Below are 18931 nucleotides of genomic sequence, written 5' to 3'. Positions count from 1 at the left end.
CTGGCAGTAGGGCTCAACGTCATCAGGCGGTTTTTACATTGAAATGTCTGGGAAATGTGAGTCACACAGCTGAGGAGTTGTGGTCAGCTCTGGAGAACCAATTTCATGAATGGTTGTCTCCACTGGACCTGAAACCAGGGAAGGCCGTGTGCGACAATGCTGCAAACCTGGGTGCGGCCCTTCGCCGGGGCAATGTCACACACGTGCCTTGTATGGCTCACGTGTTGAACCTGGTTGTCCAGCAATTTTTAGCCCACTATCCCAGACTAGATGGCCTTCTGCAGAGGGCACGGTCGCTGTGTGCTCACTTCCGCCGTTCGCATCCCGCAGCTCAGCGACTAACATCTCTACAGAAGTCGTTGGGCCTGCCACTTCACCGGCTAAAATGCGATGTGCCTACCCGGTGGAATTCAACTCTACACATGTTGCAGCGACTGTGGCAGCACCGACAAGCCCTGGTGCAATACGTTCTGACGTATAGCCTGGGCCAACGAGATTCAGAGGTGGGGCAAATCACGCTGGAGGAGTGGTCTCAGATCAGGGACATATGCACCCTTCTGCACAGTTTTGAAATGGCGACGAAGATGTTTAGTGCTGACGATGCCATTATCAGCATGACTATTCCGGTGATTTACATGCTGGAGCACATGTTAAACAGAATTCGGAGTCAGGTGGTAGCACAAGAGGAGGTGGAGGAAGTAGAGGAGGAGGAGTTGTATGCGGAAGGGCTAACATCTGCAAGGTCCAGACGGTCGGCAGCACCAAGGCGGCAGGCATGTGAGGGTGGGGGAGATGGTTTTACCAGGGCGCATGGTAGCAGCCAAACTAGTGAGGAAGGTGCAGGAGCCCAGGAAGAAGTGGAGGACGAACTGATGGAAGACTCATCAGATGAGGGAGACCTTGATCACATTTCTGTTGTGCGAGGTTGGGGGGAGAGGACAGAAGAAGGAAGCATGATTGTTACCTCGCCACCAACACAACAGGGACTTGGTGCTCCTGGATGCACAACACACATGAGTGCCTTCTTGCTGCACTACCTGCAACATGACCCTCGAATTGTGAGAATTAGAAATAATCCTGACTACTGGGTTGCCACACTGTTAGATCCCCGGTACAAAAGTAAATTTGCAGAAATTATTCCTGCCATAGAAAGGGATGCACGCATGCAGGAGTATCAGCAGAGACTGTTGCAGAATCTTACATGTGCTTTTCCACAAAATACCAGTGGTGCACGTAGTGAATCTCACAGTTCCAACTTGCCAACCGTGGGACCGTCAAGTGTTCAGCACTCAAACCGTAACAGAACCACAGTATCTGCTGGTAACATCAATTTTGCGGAATCATTTCACCACTTTTTTAGCCCATCCTTTGCAAGGCCACAGGAGACAAGAAGTCTGACACATAGTCAACGCCTAGAGACGATGGTACAGGAGTATCTCCAAGTAAACATTGAAGCCACGACTGTGTCACTGGACCCTTGCTCTTTTTGGGCTTCCAATCTGGATAAATGGCCGGAGCTCGCCACTTACGCCTTGGAGATCTTGTCATGCCCCGCAGCCAGCGTTCTGTCTGAACGTGTGTTCAGCGCTGCTGGTGGTGTGCTGACAGTTAAGCGCACGCGGCTCTCCACTGTTAATGTAGACAGACTCACGTTCATAAAGATGAACAAATCATGGATCCGAAACGACTTTTCTACCCCTGTGTCATCCTGGGGAGAGTAAAAGCTTGATGATTGGTTAAAATCACCCTACCAACCGTTTTAAGCTTTCAAATTACTAATCATGTTTATCTGTATCTTGACTGGAAAATAATTTGGGCTTTGTAGCAGTGTGCAGCACTGATCCTATTAGGCCATCTATACTAAAGCTTCACCAGATTTAAAATTTAAAATAATTTTTAGCTGCATCTAGCCCGGAAAATAATTTTGGGGCTCCGAGATGCGCAAGACACATAAGTGCCTTCTTGCTGCACTACCTGCAGCATGACCCTCATATTGTCAGAATTCGAAGTAATCATGACTACTGGGTTGCCACACTCTTAGATCCCCCAAACTTTTCGATCAACCTTTTCATTTTAATAAAGACCAAAAAAATGGTCATTTTTGAAATTATGAGCATTAGCAGGTTGTTAGAAACTGAAATCAAACAGTTTTCAGCTCAAAACTTTATTCTAGGTGATGTTACATTTTCACATAGGACCCCTTATTCGAAAGGAGCTTCTGAACTCTCTCGTCCATTGAATTTGTCAGGTTTTGGATGGTTTCTGCTTCAATTGTTTTGCATGAGGACAGAATACCCTCCCAGAGCTGTTGCTTAGATGTGAACTGCCTCCCGCCATCATAGACACTCCTTTTAATGATGCTCCAAAGGTTCTGAATGGGGTAGAGGTCAGGGGAGCATGGGGGTCACACCATAAGTTTGTCCCCTTTTATGCCCATATCAGCCAGAGATGCAGATGTTTTATGTGCAGCATGAGATGGTGCATTATCATGCAGAAAAATGATCTTGCTGTGAAATACACGGTTCTTCTTCTTGAACCATGGCAGGAAGTGCTGTTTGAGAAAATCCACATACATTATGGAGTTCATCTTTAGCGCCTTCAGGGATCCTAAAGGGGACGACAATCTCTCTCCCCATGATTCCAGCCCAAAACATTACTCCACCTCCTCCTTGTTGGCGCTGTAGCCGTGTTTGCGTGGGGTGTCCATCAACCAGCCATCCTCCACTCCATCCATCTGGACCATCGAGCGCTGCACGGCACTCATCCGTGAACAAAACTGTTTTGAAATCAGTCTTCATGTAATGTTTGGCCCACTGGAGCCGTTTCTGCTTGTGTGAAGTGGATAGAGGAGGTCGACAGGATGGCGTATGCACAGCTGCAAACCTCTGAAGGACCCTGCATCTTGTTGTTCGGGAGACGTTGGAGGCACAAGCAGCTTCAAAAACTTGTCTGCTGCTATGACAAGGCTTTTTGGCCGCTGCTCTTTCAACCTGACGTAATTGCCTGTAGGAAAGAGTCCTCAATTTGCCCTTATCAGCACGCACACGTGTGTACTGTGAATCAGCTACATACTTCTTGATTGCCAAGACACTTCATCCTGATCATCGCACAATGTTGATTGTAGTCATGCCTTGACCTAAACACTCCACAATTTGTTGCTTCTCAGCAGCCGACACATCCTTTTTCTTTCCCATTTTGGCAGAAAATGTAGGCTGCTTAATAATGTGAGAGAGCCTTCTTAAGTAGTCTTGCCTTTCATTGGACACACCTGCCAAACTAATTAGCACAGGTGTCTGCAATTGCTTACAGTGATATAAAGAGCCCTGACACACATCACCATCAATGAGTTTAACTGACAAACAAACAAATTCTTCCCTTATAACTCCTAAACACTTTTTGCATAATAATTTGGAACGCAGTGTACATGTGCTTTTCCACAAAACACCAGCGGTTCACGTAGTGAATCTTACAGTTCTAACTTGCCAACCGTGGTCTGTATGGAGTTGTTCAATAAAGGGCCCAAAATTAAGATAACATAGATGGGAGAGGTCTCTATGAATAGGAATTCCTAAGTATTTGATACCCTGTGAGGGACAGGCAAAGGGAAAGTTGGACTGGATGGAATCCTATATGGATTTGGGGAGGGAGACATCGAGGGCCTCAGACTTCGCTGCATTGATTTTAAAATTTGACCATGTAACAAAGTGATCTATTTCAGCCATAACAGCAGGGATGGATATATGTGATTGAGTGATATATACTAGGACATCATCAGCAAATAGAGAGCACTTGTACTCGGTGCCTCCCACCTCAATCCACCTAATATTGGGGTTATGGCGAATTGATGAGAGCAGGTGCTCCGTCACTAGGATGTATAAGAGAGGGGACAGAGAACATCCCTGCCTTGTCCCATTGGTGATTGTGAAAGGTGATGAAAATGTTCTGACGCGCCCCCTGGGCCTTGGGACACCCGGAGCCGGACCCTTTTTGGTGGATGCTGGTGGTTGTAGTCTCCGTGGCGGCAACCCGGTTCCGTGGCTCAGGGCGGTCAAACCAGTGGCGGAACTATTTATGTGGTTTTGATGTTTAAATGTCCGACTACGCCACCCGTGGATTGCGGTCAGAGTGAACCGCCGCTCCAGGGCAGACCGCTGAGGCTGGTGTTGTGGGTGCAGCAGAGCGTAGCATAACTCCCCACGGGAGGAGTATAGCCTCAGGGCAGTGTATGCGGAGGATGGGGGTGATGGTGCAGGGCAGCAGCAGTAACGACACAGAGTCAGTGATGCAGTCCAGGGCCTTTACTCACAGTTCTTATTATCCAGACCACGTCTGCAGGTAACGGCTGCCCACGTCGTACTGTGCTCACCAGGTGAGGGGCTCAGACAACTCCCAGATAACTTTGGAGCACTTCACAGGACCCCCTTTGTGTGTCCTTTGTCTGGCCTTTCTTACCAACACTTCTGTCCGGCTGCCTCGGGCCTCCTCTTGGTAAACTTGGCGCCAGTTTCCCTGACCCTATGTGGTGCCTTCCTAGCGGGTGTAGCGAGGGGCTGCGCCACATAAAATGTCAGAGCCTCCGGTTTCTAGCTGAGGGTCATTTCCTGCCTCCACTAGTTCGGGGACCGGTCTCCCCCTTTGGCCTGACCCCTCCACGCAGGTGGATTCGGGCATGCGGTGGCGACTCGCCCGTCCTCACCCCTGGGATCCCTTCATTCCTCATTCCTGGAGCCTTCTCCGCTCCTCTTCCTTCCTTCTCCCTCTTCCAGGCCTGGGCCTCTGTTACTAGGCCCGCCTCCGGAGCAGAGCTCATGCAGAGCCCCTGCTCCCTGCCACTTCTGCTCAGACTTCTCTGCACTGAACTAAGATGGTGCCCACCTTTTATACTCCCTTCTCAATGCACCCAGGAACTGCTTCCTCCCTGCTCCTGCACTACAGGGTTCCCCTTCCTCAGTGTTCCCTCCCCCCACTCCAGCCAGGGACAGGGACTGTCGCGCCCATCTCAGGGGCATATTGGTTGCCCTGCCCCACGGCAATGTGGTGTAATGCATGCAGGTGTCGGGTCCTGATCCACACTCCATCCTTACCTGAGAGTGAGATATCACACCTCTGGGTGAGGTGCAATACGTCTGTAGCAACCGAGCCCTCAGGGTGCTACAGTTCCATTTATCTTCAGCCTAGGTGACGTATTGCGATACAGGGCCGTGATTTTGGCTATAAAAGGGTCCCCTAGACCCCTACCCCAAGCTTTTTAAGAGAATCATATATGGCGTGCCAGGAGACTCTATGGAATGCTTTCTCAGCATCCAACGAGAGTATCTAATTACAAATTTTTAACTGCATCTAGCCCAGGAAATACTTTGTGCCTAGTAGCAGTGTCTGCTAGTCAGCGGATTATCCCGGCTGTTAAGCAAGCTACACCACCTGTAGTTTAGACACTTAATTTTTTCAAAGGAAATGATTCGGGACCATGGGATACTTAGTGAAGAGCATCAGGAGGCACCCCAAGGCATAGGGGCTGGGACTGGCATTAGGATGCCTTGCGGTGGACAGCCGAGCTCGATCCTTATAAAAGCTTTTTAACTGCAGCAGCTTTAGTGGACGCTACTGGAGCTGGAATTACGCGGCTGCTGGCATGAGACTTGCCCTCCAATAGATCCATGTAAATGGATTTAAAGTGTATTCATTCAAATTAGAGAGACAATTTAAATTAAAAAGCTTAGAGCTGCCTCCACCACAGGGGGGCTCGCTCGACCCACCAGCGGACAGGCACCAGTATTGGGAGAAGGGGGCTGGCCGTCAGGGATCACCGCGGCTCTGGCACAAACCCGGCGACACGGAGGTGGCACGGGCAGCAGCGGACTGGCCCTGTCGGCTTCTCACTTTTTGGATTTTAGAAGGGCATGACATGCCTATATCTGTGTCTCCCCCTCCTTTTACTCCTCCACCTCTTTTATTTTCGCATGACTATATGTACTTGTCACTTTTCCATGTGTTAGTTATGTCTTCTGAGCAGTTTGTCAGCTTTTGGACACCTTTGAAGGTGTTTTCTATGTGTTTCTATGTGTTTTTGTTTGCCTGACATTGTTTTCAACGGTGTTCGAAGGTGTTCGACGAACAGTTGGACGAACAGTTCGGCGAACACATGGGTGTTCGACGAACCGAACCGAACTCGAACACTACGGGGGTGGCTCAACACTAGTCATGATGCACTATAAAAGCCGCCGCCGCCATTTTGAGCTCACTCTGCTGTGAATTCAGTTAGGGATATGATGCTGTTGTTCTGAGGGATAGTTTTAGCTACCTATTTGGTCTATTCTGCTTTACCCAAGCTACTTTATAAATCGCTGTGCCTTGCAGTGCTAGTGCACAGTTCTCTGTGCTGTTCACCGCTTTCTGCAAGGTCTCTGTGTGTGAGTGCAGCTCACCCTGTAGTGTGTGCTTCAGCCACGTCTGGTTATAGTGCACTCAGTGTGTGTCACTGCCTCATACATTGTCCTTTTTGCCAATTCATAATTTTTCCTGATATCTCCTATTAGTGTGGTGGTTCCATCCGTATTCAGCTAAATTTGTTCCAAACACAATATATAGGAGTAGATAGAGAAATTTTTTTGGTCTTGCAGCGCTAGTGCACAGTGCTCTGCATCTGTACTGTTCACCGCTGTCTGCAAGGTCTGATGTGTGAGTGCAGCTCACCCTGTAGTGTGTGCTTCAACCACGTCTGGTTGTAGTGCATTCAGTGTGTGTCACTGCCTCATACATTGTCCTTTTTTGCCAATTCATAATTTTTCCTGATATCTCCTATTAGTGTGGTGGTTCCATCCGTATTCAGCTAAATTGGTTCCAAACACACTATATAGGAGTAGATAGAGAAATTTTTTTGGTCTTGCAGCGCTAGTGCACAGTGCTCTGCATCTGTACTGTTCACCACTGTCTGCAAGGTCTGGTGTGTGAGTGCAGCTCACCCTGTAGTGTGTGCTTCAACCACGTCTGGTTGTAGTGCACTCAGTGTGTGTCACTGCCTCATACATTGTCCTTTTTTGCCAATTCATAATTTTTCCTGATTTCTCCTATTAGTGTGGTGGTTCCATCCGTATTCAGCTAAATTGGTTCCAAACACACTATATAGGAGTAGATAGAGAAATTTTTTTGGTCTTGCAGCGCTAGTGCACAGTGCTCTGCATCTGTACTGTTCACCACTGTCTGCAAGGTCTGGTGTGTGAGTGCAGCTCACCCTGTAGTGTGTGCTTCAACCACGTCTGGTTGTAGTGCACTCAGTGTGTGTCACTGCCTCATACATTGTACTTTTTTGCCAATTCATAATTTTTCCTGATTTCTCCTATTAGTGTGGTGGTTCCATCCGTATTCAGCTAAATTGGTTCCAAACACACTATTTAGGAGTAGTTAGAGGAGCCTTTCTGCAGCATTGGGCCCTGCAGCCCCAGCCAGATTAGTATTAGCCTATTTTTTGCAGCCTCATCTATTGCATTGTAGGTTACCTTCCTACATGTAATAGCTACAAAAAGTTTGTGATACTATCGGTATTACATCTTTAGGCACATCCAGTGTCTTTTTGTGACAAAAAAAACCTAAATAAAGTTCACCAAACACTCCACTTTACAGTTGTGTAGGCCACATTAGCTCATATTAAAGTCTAGTCCACACTTTATAAAATTAGTGTTTCTTATACCTGTTAGCAGCTGTTCAGGAATAAGCACACTAAGCCCTTAGTACTTTTCTGCCTATCTTTATCAGTCTACCAAGATGAAGAAGGCAGGGAGTAAGGCATGTGGTCGTGGGCGTGGGCGTGGGCGTGGAGTTTCTGCAGGGAGAGGACGTGAGGATTCTGTGCCTGCAGGGAGAGGACGTGGGGATTCTGTGCCTGCTGCGGGCACCAGTGACTCAGCATCCCCCAGTTTTAGCAGGGAACAGTCCTTTATGCGCAGCTTTGTAGGAGCTAGCCGTACCCCACTGCTGCGGGAGGACCAAATTGAAGCCGTTGTCGGATGGATGGCAGCTAACGCATCGACTTCAATTAGTTCCAGATCCTCTCAGGTCCTGAGCACTGAAGAGCACCCATCTGTCTCTTCACCACCTGCCAAATTGCCCAGGCAGTCAGAGAGCCCTGCACAGGAGCCATCTCTACTTCTGTTCTCTGAATCTCTTGGCTTGGAAAGAGGGGGCCAGCAAAGCATAATTCGAGAATTTGAAGAAGAGGTAGTATGCAGTGATGCGCAACCGTTTTGTCTCTCTGAATCTGAAGAGGCGGGTGGGCCAGTGCCTATGGTCAGCAGCACACCTCAGTACGCATCTGATGATGAGACTCAGGTGCCACTTTCTGGTGCGTACTGTGCTGTCGAGACTACCCAGGAGAAGCAGTTGTTTGAAGAGGGTGGTGTAGATGATGAGGTCCTTGACCCATCATGGCGTGAGGGACAGGAAGGTGGTGGGAGCAGCTCTGAGGAAGATATTCCCCGAACAGCCCAAAAAGGAGGGAGAGGGAGGGGGCAGACTTGGTTGCCTGTAGCCTCCACTTCGGTACCCATTAGGAGCATGGCTCTTCCAAAATCCAAAGCGGGCGCTCCCAAGACTTGCAGTGCCTGGTCCTTTTTTGACACAGTTGCAGATGACATTTGCTTTGTCAAATGCAAGCTGTGTAATCAGAAGGTGAAAAGAGGGAAAAGTGTCAGCAACCTCAATACCACAAATATGTGGAAACATGTGCGGACCAAGCACGTGGTGGAGTTGCAAAAACACACTGAAGACCTAGGCCAACCTACAGCGCACCTACCACCGCTTCAGCTCGTGTTGTAGCCTCTTCCTCCAGCTCACACACAGCTGGTTCGGCTTCCTCACAGGATCGCCATGGAAGAATCTCTGGCACTGTTGTACAGAGACACAGTGTAATTCCACCCACAGCACCACTTTCCCAGTCATCCTCACACTCCCAGGCCAGTCTACAGCCATCGTTAGCACAGGCATGGGAGAAAAGGAGCCCATACTCGGCAAACCACCCCCGAGCACAGGCTCTGAATGCTGGCATTGCTAAACTACTGGCCCTTGAAATGCTATCATTCAGGCTGGTGGAGACTGATACATTCCGTAACTTTATGGCATTGGCAGTCCCACAATACAACGTGCCCAGCCGATTTTATTTCAGCAGGCAAGCCGTCCCTGCCCTGCAACATCATGTGGAGGGAAAAATTAAACATGCGCTTCAAAACGTCGTCAGTAGCAAGGTCCACCTGACCACCGATGCGTGGACCAGTAAGCATGGACAGGGACGATACCTTTCCCTCACTGCCCATTGGGTAAATGTTGTGGAGCCGGGTACAGATCTTGAGAGTGGAGCTGTACGTGTTCTGCCAACTCCAAGGATTGCAGGAATCCAGTCTGTACACATTGACTCCTCCTCATTCTCCAGTTCCTCTGAATCAGCGCTGCAGGAGCCGTCACGGTCAACCTCCACATCGACCCGTGAACGGTTACCTGTTATGGTGACCAATATGAGCACAGCCGTGGCCAAACGTCAACAGGCCGTATTAAAATTAATTTCTTTAGGGAATCGAAGCCACACAGCGCAGGAGCTCTGGAATGCCATCAAGTAGCAGAGCGACGTGTGGTTTGTGCCAGCGAATCTCCAGCCAGGCATGGTAGTGTGTGACAATGGCCGAAATCTGGTGGCAGCTCTGGGCCTAGGCAACCTCACTCACATCCCATGTCTGGCACATGTGCTCAACTTGGTCGTGCAGAGTTTTTTGAGGGACTATCCGGATCTTGATGCACTGCTTCACAAGGTCCGCATAGAGTGCGCTCACTTGCGGCGTTCCAGCAATGCAAGATCACACATTGCAGCTCTGCAGCGCCGATTACGTCTTCCGGAACATCGCATCATATGTGACCTACCCACCAGGTGGAATTCAACGTTACATATGTTGGAGAGGTTGTGTGAGCAGCACGCAGCGGTAATGGAGTACCAGCTGCAGCAGGCGCAAACAAGTCGCAGTGCACGCCGTTCACACTTCACCACCACTGAGTGGGCCTCTATGAAGGACATTTGCCACATTTTGCGTGCCTTCGATTATTCCACGAGGATGGCGAGTGCAGATGATGCACTAGTCAGCATGACTATCCCCCTTATCTGCCTGCTTGAAAAAACACTGCAAGCACTAAGGGACGAGGTTTTGGAAGAGGTGGAGGATGAGGAGTCACAAATGCCATCTGCTTCTCTACAGTCTGCACAACGTGGTTCCTCACAAAGGCCTAGGCAGGGGACACTTTGTGAGGAGGATGAGGAGGAGTCAATGGATGAGGAAGACATCTGTCCAGAGGAGGGAGGTACACAATGCTCTAGTAGTCAGTATCTAGAGCGAGGGTGGGGTGATGCAGAGCAGGCAGAGATCATGCCTCAATCAGGGGACAGCGTTTCTTGGCCAGTTGGCAGTCTGAAGCACATGGTTGATTTCATGCTGCAGTGCCTGAGAAACCACCGCCGCATCGCCCACATTCTCAACACGGCTGATTATTGGGTGTCCACCCTCCTAGATCCTCGCTACCGGGACAACTTACAAAGCCTCATAACACCGTTGAACCGGGAGCGTAAAATGCGGGAGTACCAAGACGCACTGGTGCATTCCATCATGTTCTCCATTCCAACCGAGAGCAGTGCTGCTAGTGCTTTACAAAGCAGCTCAGTGCGTCGAGGCAGTGGAGGAAGCTCTGCACAAAGAGGGAGCAGAAGCAGCGCCTCAGCACAAGGCAAGACCAGTATGGCCGAAATGTGGCAAAGTTTTGTGTCCCCGCCGCCACATATGTCTACACCATCACAGACAGACTACATGTCTTGCCCTCTTAGTGTACTCCCAGACGGCTCTTCTCCCTTCAAGATTTGGGTCTGTAAGCTAGATACATGGCCAGAGCTAAGTCAGTATGCATTGGAGGTGCTAGCTTGCGCTGCTGCTAGTGTATTATCGGAACACGTCTTTAGTGCCGCAGGTGGTGTACTAACAGACCGTCGCATGCGACTATCCTCCGATAACGTTGACCGGCTTACTTTTCTCAAAATGAACAAGGCCTGGATCTCTCATGAATTTGCCAGTCCTATTCCAGAATAAATAATTGTTGGCAAAAGTATCCAGGTCTCCTGTTCTGTTCATGTTTCTACCACCTGAACTGTAATCCCTGAGCTCCAACACCGCCAGTTGGTGCTCGGAAGTGCCGTCTGCACAGTCAACACTTGATGCCGTGTTATTGGGGTTCAGTAACGTCAGCTGTTCCCCTGCTGTGCGGACGGCAATTTCTCCTGCTCTGTCCACATTCTCACAACTACTGATTTTAAAGTTGCTCCAAATACACCTCTGGCTCCTCTGTTTTCAGTATTATCCCTGAGCTCCAACACCGCCAGTTGGCGCTCGGAAGTGCCGTCTGCACAGTCAACACTTGCTGCCGTGTTATTGGGGTTCAGTAACGTCAGCTGTTCCCCCGCTGTGCGGACGGCAATTTCTCCTGCTCTGTCCACATTCTCACTACTACAGATTTTAAAGTTGCTCCAATTACACCTCTGGCTCCTCTGTTTTCAGTATTTTCCCTGAGCTCCAACACCGCCAGTTGGCGCTCGGAAGTGCCGTCTGCACAGTCAACACTTGCTGCCGTGTTATTGGGGTTCAGTAACGTCAGCTGTTCCCCTGCTGTGCGGATGGCAATTTCTCCTGCTCTGTCCACATCCACTGTACTACTGATTTAAAACCTCCTCCAAATACACCTCTGGCTCCTCTGTTTTCAGTATTATCCCTGAGCTCCAACACCGCCAGTTGGCGCTCGGAAGTGCCGTCTGCACAGTCAACACTTGCTGCCGTGTCATTGGGGTTCAGTAACGTCAGCTGTTTCCCTGCTGTGCGGACGGCAATTTCTCCTGCTTTGTCCACAATCTCACTACTACAGATTTCAAAGTTTCTCCAATTACACCTCTGGCTCCTCTGTTTTCAGTATTATCCCTGAGCTCCAACACCGCCAGTTGGCGCTCGGAAGTGCCGTCTGCACAGTCAACACTTGCTGCCGTGTTATTGGGGTTCAGTAACGTCAGCTGTTCCCCTGCTGTGCAGACGGCAATTTCTCCTGCTCTGTCCACATCCACTGTACTACTGATTTAAAACCTCCTCCAAATACACCTCTGGCTCCTCTGTTTTCAGTATTATCCCTGAGCTCCAACACCGCCAGTTGGCGCTCGGAAGTGCCGTCTGCACAGTCAACACTTGCTGCCATGTTATTGGGGTTCGGTAACGTCAGCTGTTCCCCTGCTGTGCGGACGGCAAATTCTCCTGCTCTGTCCACATTCTCACTACTACAGATTTTAAAGTTGCTCCAATTACACCTCTGGCTCCTCTGTTTTCAGTATTATCCCTGAGCTCCAACACCGCCAGTTGGCGCTTGGAAGTGCCGTCTGCACAGTCAACACTTGCTGCCGTGTTATTGGGGTTCAGTAACGTCAGCTGTTCCCCTGCTGTGCGGACGGCAATTTCTCCTGCTCTGTCCACATCCACTGTACTACTGATTTAAAACCTCCTCCAAATACACCTCTGGCTCCTCTGTTTTCAGTATTATCCCTGAGCTCCAACACCGCCAGTTGGCGCTCGGAAGTTCCGTCTGCACAGTCAACACTAGCTGCCGTGTTATTGGGGTTCGGTAATGTCAGCTGTTCCCCTGCTGTGCGGACAGCAATTTCTCCTGCTTTGTCCACATCCACTGTAATACTGATTTAAAACTTGATCCAATTACACCTCTGGCTCCACTCTGTTTTTAGTATTTACCCTGGGTTCCAGCACCGCCAGCTGGTTCTCGGTAGTTCCATTTGCTCTTGTACCTTCTACTACCCATCCGGGTTCCAGTACCGTCAGCTGGTTCTCGGCAGTGACTTTGGCACGGGTACTCCCTCCTGCCCAGCCTGGTTCCAGCATGCAAGCTGTTTCCGGGTAGTGTCAACGTCACTTTGCCTCCAATGCGTTGTCCTGTCGTGTTGCGGTCGGGTTAGCCGACTCTATGGTGCCTGCAGTTTAGGTGACTCCTATGTGGGCTGCGGGATCTGGCAATGAAGGCTGGTTCCATAGTGCCAATAGGACAAGCACCCCCTGTAGGACTGTGGGTTTTTGTAACTGCGGCCGGCTCGCGGCCTTGAACTTTTTTTTACATGGGTACCTTCTGCTACCCATCCGGGTTCCAGTACCGTCAGCTGGTTCTCGGCAGTGCCTTTGGATTAGGTGCCTCCTTCTCGGTATCCAAGTTCCACCAACGTCTGCTGGTCCTTGGTAGTGCTTTCTGGCACAGGTACCTCCTGCTTAGTAACCGAGTTCCAGTACCGTCAGCTGGTCTTCGGCAGTTCCATTGGCTCTTGTACCTTCTGCTACCCATCCGGGTTCCAGTACCGTCAGCTGGTTCTCGGTAGTTCCTCAGCTTTCTTGTACCTTCTGCTACATTTCCAAATTGAAGCTTTTTGAAGTGGTTCTTGGTAATCACTCTGGATCTCCCTGACGAGGACCCTGAAGACGAGGACCCTGAAGACCAACCCTAAGAAGACGACGACCCCGAAGACAATGACCCTGAAGACGAGGACCCTGAAGACCACCCTGAAGAAGACGAGGACCCTGAAGACCACCCCGAAGAAGACGAGGACCCTGAAGACCACCCCGAAGAAGACGAGGACCCTGAAGACCACCCCGAAGAAGACGAGGACCCAGAAGACCAACCCGAAGAAGACGAGGACCCCGAAGACGAGGACCACCGAAGATGACGACCCTGAAGACCACCCCGAAGAAGACCAAGAAGATGACCCTGAAGAAGTTGACCAAGAGGACAAAGAAGAGAAGACAAGCACCAAGATACAGAAGAACAAGTGACAGAAAACCAAGAAGCAGAAATACAAGAAGCTGCAGAACAAAAAGCGGAAGAACATTAAGCATAAGACTAAAAATCAGAGCAAAAGATAATATCTAAATTATAAGCAGAAGATGACTAAGCAGTGTATGGGGGTGAGTCCGTTCCTCCTCGTGGTGCCCCTGGAAAAGATCTGCTGCTAAAGACCAAACTGAACGCGGACAAATCCTGTTGTAAATCTTTTGTGACGGGCAGAACGAAAGGTGTAATGTCCAACCTTTTTTAGATAACAACTACAGGAATGCCTGTCACAAATAAGAATATGATGAAGAAGAAGAATATGAAGAAGATGAAGAAGTAGAATATGAAGAATGTAAAAAAAAAGAATAATACGAAGGAGGTGAAGAAGAAGAAGATGAAGAAGGTGAAGAAGAAGAGGATGAAAAAGATGCTGAGGATGATGAAGGAGAAAGTGTGGGAGAAGTAAAAAAGAAGGTGAAGAGCATGGAAGTAGTGAAACATAAATATCTGACAAAATATAAAAATACTTAACATAGTCAATATTTCCGTAACTCAGAACGTCTTAAAAAAAATATTAATTCCTGCTATTCCATTTGATTGGGCTAAACCTCTATGCCTTTATTGTCTCCCCCACCTCCCCCAATACATTCTACATTATTCTTAGTTGTTTTCCTTCATGTAGAATTAACCTACAAGGAAAGAAAGGGTTTATTTTCATTCCGATATTTCTGTCCCATTGACTTGCATTGGTTTCCGGTATCGGAATCGGCGATATCCGATACTTTTTCGGTATCGGTCCGATCCAATCCGATCCGATATTTCCCGATATCGGAAGGTATCGCTCAACACTATTAATCAACTCTCATTTTTCCCATACAGGAGCCAATTGTCATATCATTAATCTAGATCAGTATTTCCCAAACCCCATCTTCACGGCCCCCAACACATCATGGTTTCAAGATTTCCCTAGTACTGTACAGGTGAGAGAACCAGTGGCAGTTTCTACTGCCTTAAAGGGAATCTGGCATCAGGTTTTTGCTATGTAATCTGAAGACAGCAGGAGATAGAGGGTAAAACACTGAAGTCAGGGATGTGTCACTTGTCAAAGTGCATGCTGTTGTTTACTAGCTGTGAACAATTTGTCACTAAGAGATTAACAATGCCAGACTACACTAGTTCAGCAACATCCCTTTCCCCTGTGATAAGCAGCTCACTGTCTATGGACTTTGTACACTAAGAGCCTGGAGGGGGCGAGATTAGCTTTCTCAACTTCTATTCATTCTAAATCTAAAAGCTCTGATTATGTCACAACTGCTGCACCCAGTAATCTAACTGATACATCATTGGATTCAGCTTCTCTTTGCCTACCTCATGATGGTCTCAGATGAGGTAGCAAAAACCTGTTAATAGATTCTTTTTAATAATAATTCCATTACCTGTGCAATACTAAGGGAATCCTGAAAACATGACATTTTGAGGGCTGTGAGGACTGGACTTTGGGAAATACTACTCTAGATGACTAGAACACTGCTCTAGACTAAAATTAAAGGGAAGGGAACCTGTCTCCAGGAAAATGCTGTTCAATTTGCAGGCATTATGCTATAAATCAGCAGAAGAGTAGATTGTTATATTGTTTTGTGAGAAAAGATTCACTATAACTTGTGTTTCCATTATTTAAACTCTGCTACTTCTGGGAATTTCAGTCCAGTGGGCAGTTCTCTCAGTGACTGACAGCTTTATTTGTATGAGTGTGCATGCAGAGACAGCTGTCAGTCACTAGTAGGACCGCCCACTGGACTGGAAACCCCATGAAGAGCAGAGTTTTATATGAATAAAACTTAGGCTGTACTGAATCTTTTGTCACAAAATCATATTTCAATCCACTCTGTTGCTCCTGCTCTATAACATGAGGCCTGCAGATTGGTCTGCATTTTTATGGTGGCACGTTCCCTTAGTGTCAAAAAAAAATAAGACTATACATTAGTCTATAAACAATTTGCGTTGTCACAGTGTTGGCTTCTTAGCTAATTTCTATGAAAATGTACCTGCTTAAAAATCAGAACAAAAAAGCACAAAGCAATTTTAATTTGATGTAATTTACAATGAAGATTTATTTACTTTTTTATTTATTTGTTTGTTGTGAAGGATTCAAAAACCTCTTTGTGTTTTAAATTTCAATTTAGAAATGTGGAATTATTCAGAGGGACTTTGCCCTCAGACCACAACTGACATTGTGCTTCAGAGCAAGTGTTTTTCAATGATAGGACTGATGAAAGTTGGGACAATGGCAGTATGATTGCATAATGCTTAACACATTCACAAGGAACATTTGTTCTCCAAATAGTTAGCATGAAAAGAAGACAACAATATGCATGCTGAATAAAATATACATTTTCATGGTCCTCTTATGGGCAATAGATTATTTTAGTATGCTATTTTTCAACAAATGTCGTCTTATTGAAATTGTAATAAAATGTCTGGAATTTCTGTCATTTAATTTTTCTTTCAAAAATAAGATGTATTTTAAAAGCTGATAAGAAACTTGAAATATTTGATTTTTTTTTTCTCGTGTCCACATTTTGTCCTCACGTGAATAGTGATTTGGCAATATTTTAAGATTGGTCTTAAAATAAATTATGTTCTTAGCCAAGAAAAATATTTTTCTTTTATCCAACAAACACTACGAGCCTATGTTCTATGCCAGTCAGTCAGCAAGTTTTTCTCTTCCTCCAAGCTTTTCTTTAACTTTTGAAAGCAAATTGTGAATATATAGCATATATGAACAAATCTAAAAGTAACATTTTCTAATATAATTGTTTTTATAATAGCTTTGGCCTTTTTTTAGGTTTATATAGAATGTAACAGAACTAAATGTGATAGTTTTAACTATTTCAATTGTATGGTACCGTGTAAATCTGAATACTGAAATTGAATGTGGTGCCACATGTCGGCCTATTAGAGACTTCATATACAGTCATACAAGCTACATGTACACAGTTTGCAAAGAGCAATTGCACCCAAATTTAATCCAAAGACTGAACAATAAAATTTGTTATGCTGACTGTGTGACCAAATTCTGAAATGTTATGATTTGTATAAATGTCAACTATTATTACAGCCTTGAAATATGATAATTAGGTTACCACTGAACTTTATCACCGCTGTAATAGATCACATTTTCCTGTGATGGAAACATAATAACACACGAAGCAGAGATTGTCAGAATGGAAGCAGCAAGGCAGTATCAAAACAACAGTAGTTTGTACTACTTCTTTTGTTTTTGTTTTTTTTTTCAGACTCTAGAGGATCCCTTTAAGATTTTATAGTTTCAAAACTTTATACTCACCATGTCAAAAAAATGTTTGCATGTGCAGTGGAGTCATGATAATAGATGTCACTGTTTTTAGTCATGTGATTTATATTTAAAGGGAATCTGTTACTAGATTTTTCCTCTTCTACATGGGAGCAGCTTGATGAAGAAGAGAGCTTGATTCAAGTGATGTATCACTTACTGCGTTACATGCTGTCAATTTGATAAAATCATTGTTTTATCTGCTGCAGATCTGCATGCTCTCTAAATGTTGAGCTCTGTAAAACCCCAGTTACACCAATAATTGATAGCCTTCTGAGTACATTGTGCATAGTCTGAAATCTGTAGCGAAGGTGACATTAAAGAGAGTTCATGATTTTTAAGGACTCCATGACAGCAGGTTTTCTAATCCTCTAGTGATATGCTCATGCTGATAAAACAGTGATTTTATAAAAACTAACACAAGCAGCCTAGTAAGTGATACACTACTGGAATCATGGTCCCAGTCTCCTCATTATAGTGCTCTCTGAATTGGTGGTAAATGCCTGGTAACAAATTCTCTTTAAATACTTATAGCTTTAAAGGGAATCTGTCAGAAGGTTTTTGATACCTCATCTGAGAGTAGCATGATGTAAGTAAAGAGACCCTGAATCCAATGATGTATCACTTAGATTATTAGGTGCAGCTGTCCTGACACAATAAGAGTTCTTAGATTTAGAAGGTAGCAGAGATGAGAAAGCTGCTGTCGTCCACACCTGAATGTGTATGTTCCTTGTCTACAGACAATAAGCTGCTTATCAGAGGAGGAGGGAGTGTCGGACTAGCATGCACTCACTGCTGTATCTACTGTAGTCCGGACAATGATAATCACTAAGTGATAAAAACTTCAGTAAAGTAAACAATAGCACATTACATTTTACAGCGGATGTCTATTCTCAGAAAATATAATAAAACTTTTTTCTTTTGTATCTGGAATTTAAGAGCAAATTCATAAGTTTTATGCTAGATCTAAAATTTTGTAGCATTTTTTTTTGTCAAAGCTATAAGCCATGCAAATATGTAAATAGTGCGTAGGATATCAATCCCTCCATTTCTTTTAATTATGTTTCATAAAGAGTTAAATGGTTTATTAATTCATCTTTACTTAAATGAATAACTTAAAAGTGTTTAAAGATTTGAAAGAACATGGTTACATTTCTTCTAAGAAGTAACATGTTTTGCACATCCTGAGAATTTAGAATTAATGAATGCTAAAAAATAAAAAACTTAAATCATAAAAACTGTTGATACTCAAAAGCAAAATACACAAATGAATTATAAAAGTAGAGCTTTCAAATGCCTTACCACGTTTTGACCAGTGAGGCCCTCAAGAAGATCCAAAAGTCTTCTTCCATCTTGAAGTTCACTGAAGAGATCTTCAATTGGATGTTTCCCAAACTACAAAGTAAAACAATATAAACATTTCATAATCAATTATATTATATTATCGTGTGTAATAACATTTCACTATTATTGCTGGACATTAATAGGACCTGTCAGATTCTGTAATATGCAGGACTTAGTTAAAAAGTTTTTGAAGCCAATTTAGTGGTTTGCAATAGAATTAGGGCGAAAAAGTGTTTGGTGGAGCTTCGCAGAGGGGGCATGGCCCCTCACAGACTAACAAGTTGATTACAATTTATGCCACAAAAGTAGCATGAATTATGGTAGAAAAGTATTCCAACCATGACAGAGCCC

The 18931-nt window shown here is 46.0% G+C and overlaps 1 protein-coding gene across 11 annotated transcripts in view; it reads right to left on the bottom strand.

The window, feature by feature from the left end:
- Window positions 1-18931, bottom strand: part of DMD (dystrophin) — a 3940859-nt gene that overhangs the window by 3084701 nt on the left and 837227 nt on the right. For all 11 annotated transcript variants that reach the window (XM_073664716.1, XM_073664719.1, XM_073664714.1 and 8 more), the window contains exon 3: window positions 18539-18631. In XM_073664716.1, the coding sequence (XP_073520817.1) occupies window positions 18539-18631 (93 nt within the window). The remainder of the gene's footprint in view (window positions 1-18538; window positions 18632-18931) is intronic.

This window comes from Phyllobates terribilis, unplaced genomic scaffold (assembly GCF_046119375.1).
Source record: "Phyllobates terribilis strain yellow unplaced genomic scaffold, ASM4611937v1 Scaffold_2__4_contigs__length_985480577, whole genome shotgun sequence".
Taxonomy (NCBI): domain Eukaryota; kingdom Metazoa; phylum Chordata; class Amphibia; order Anura; family Dendrobatidae; genus Phyllobates; species Phyllobates terribilis.
The sequence above is the reverse complement of the archived record's forward strand: the minus strand, read 5'-3'. Positions and strand labels throughout refer to the sequence as shown.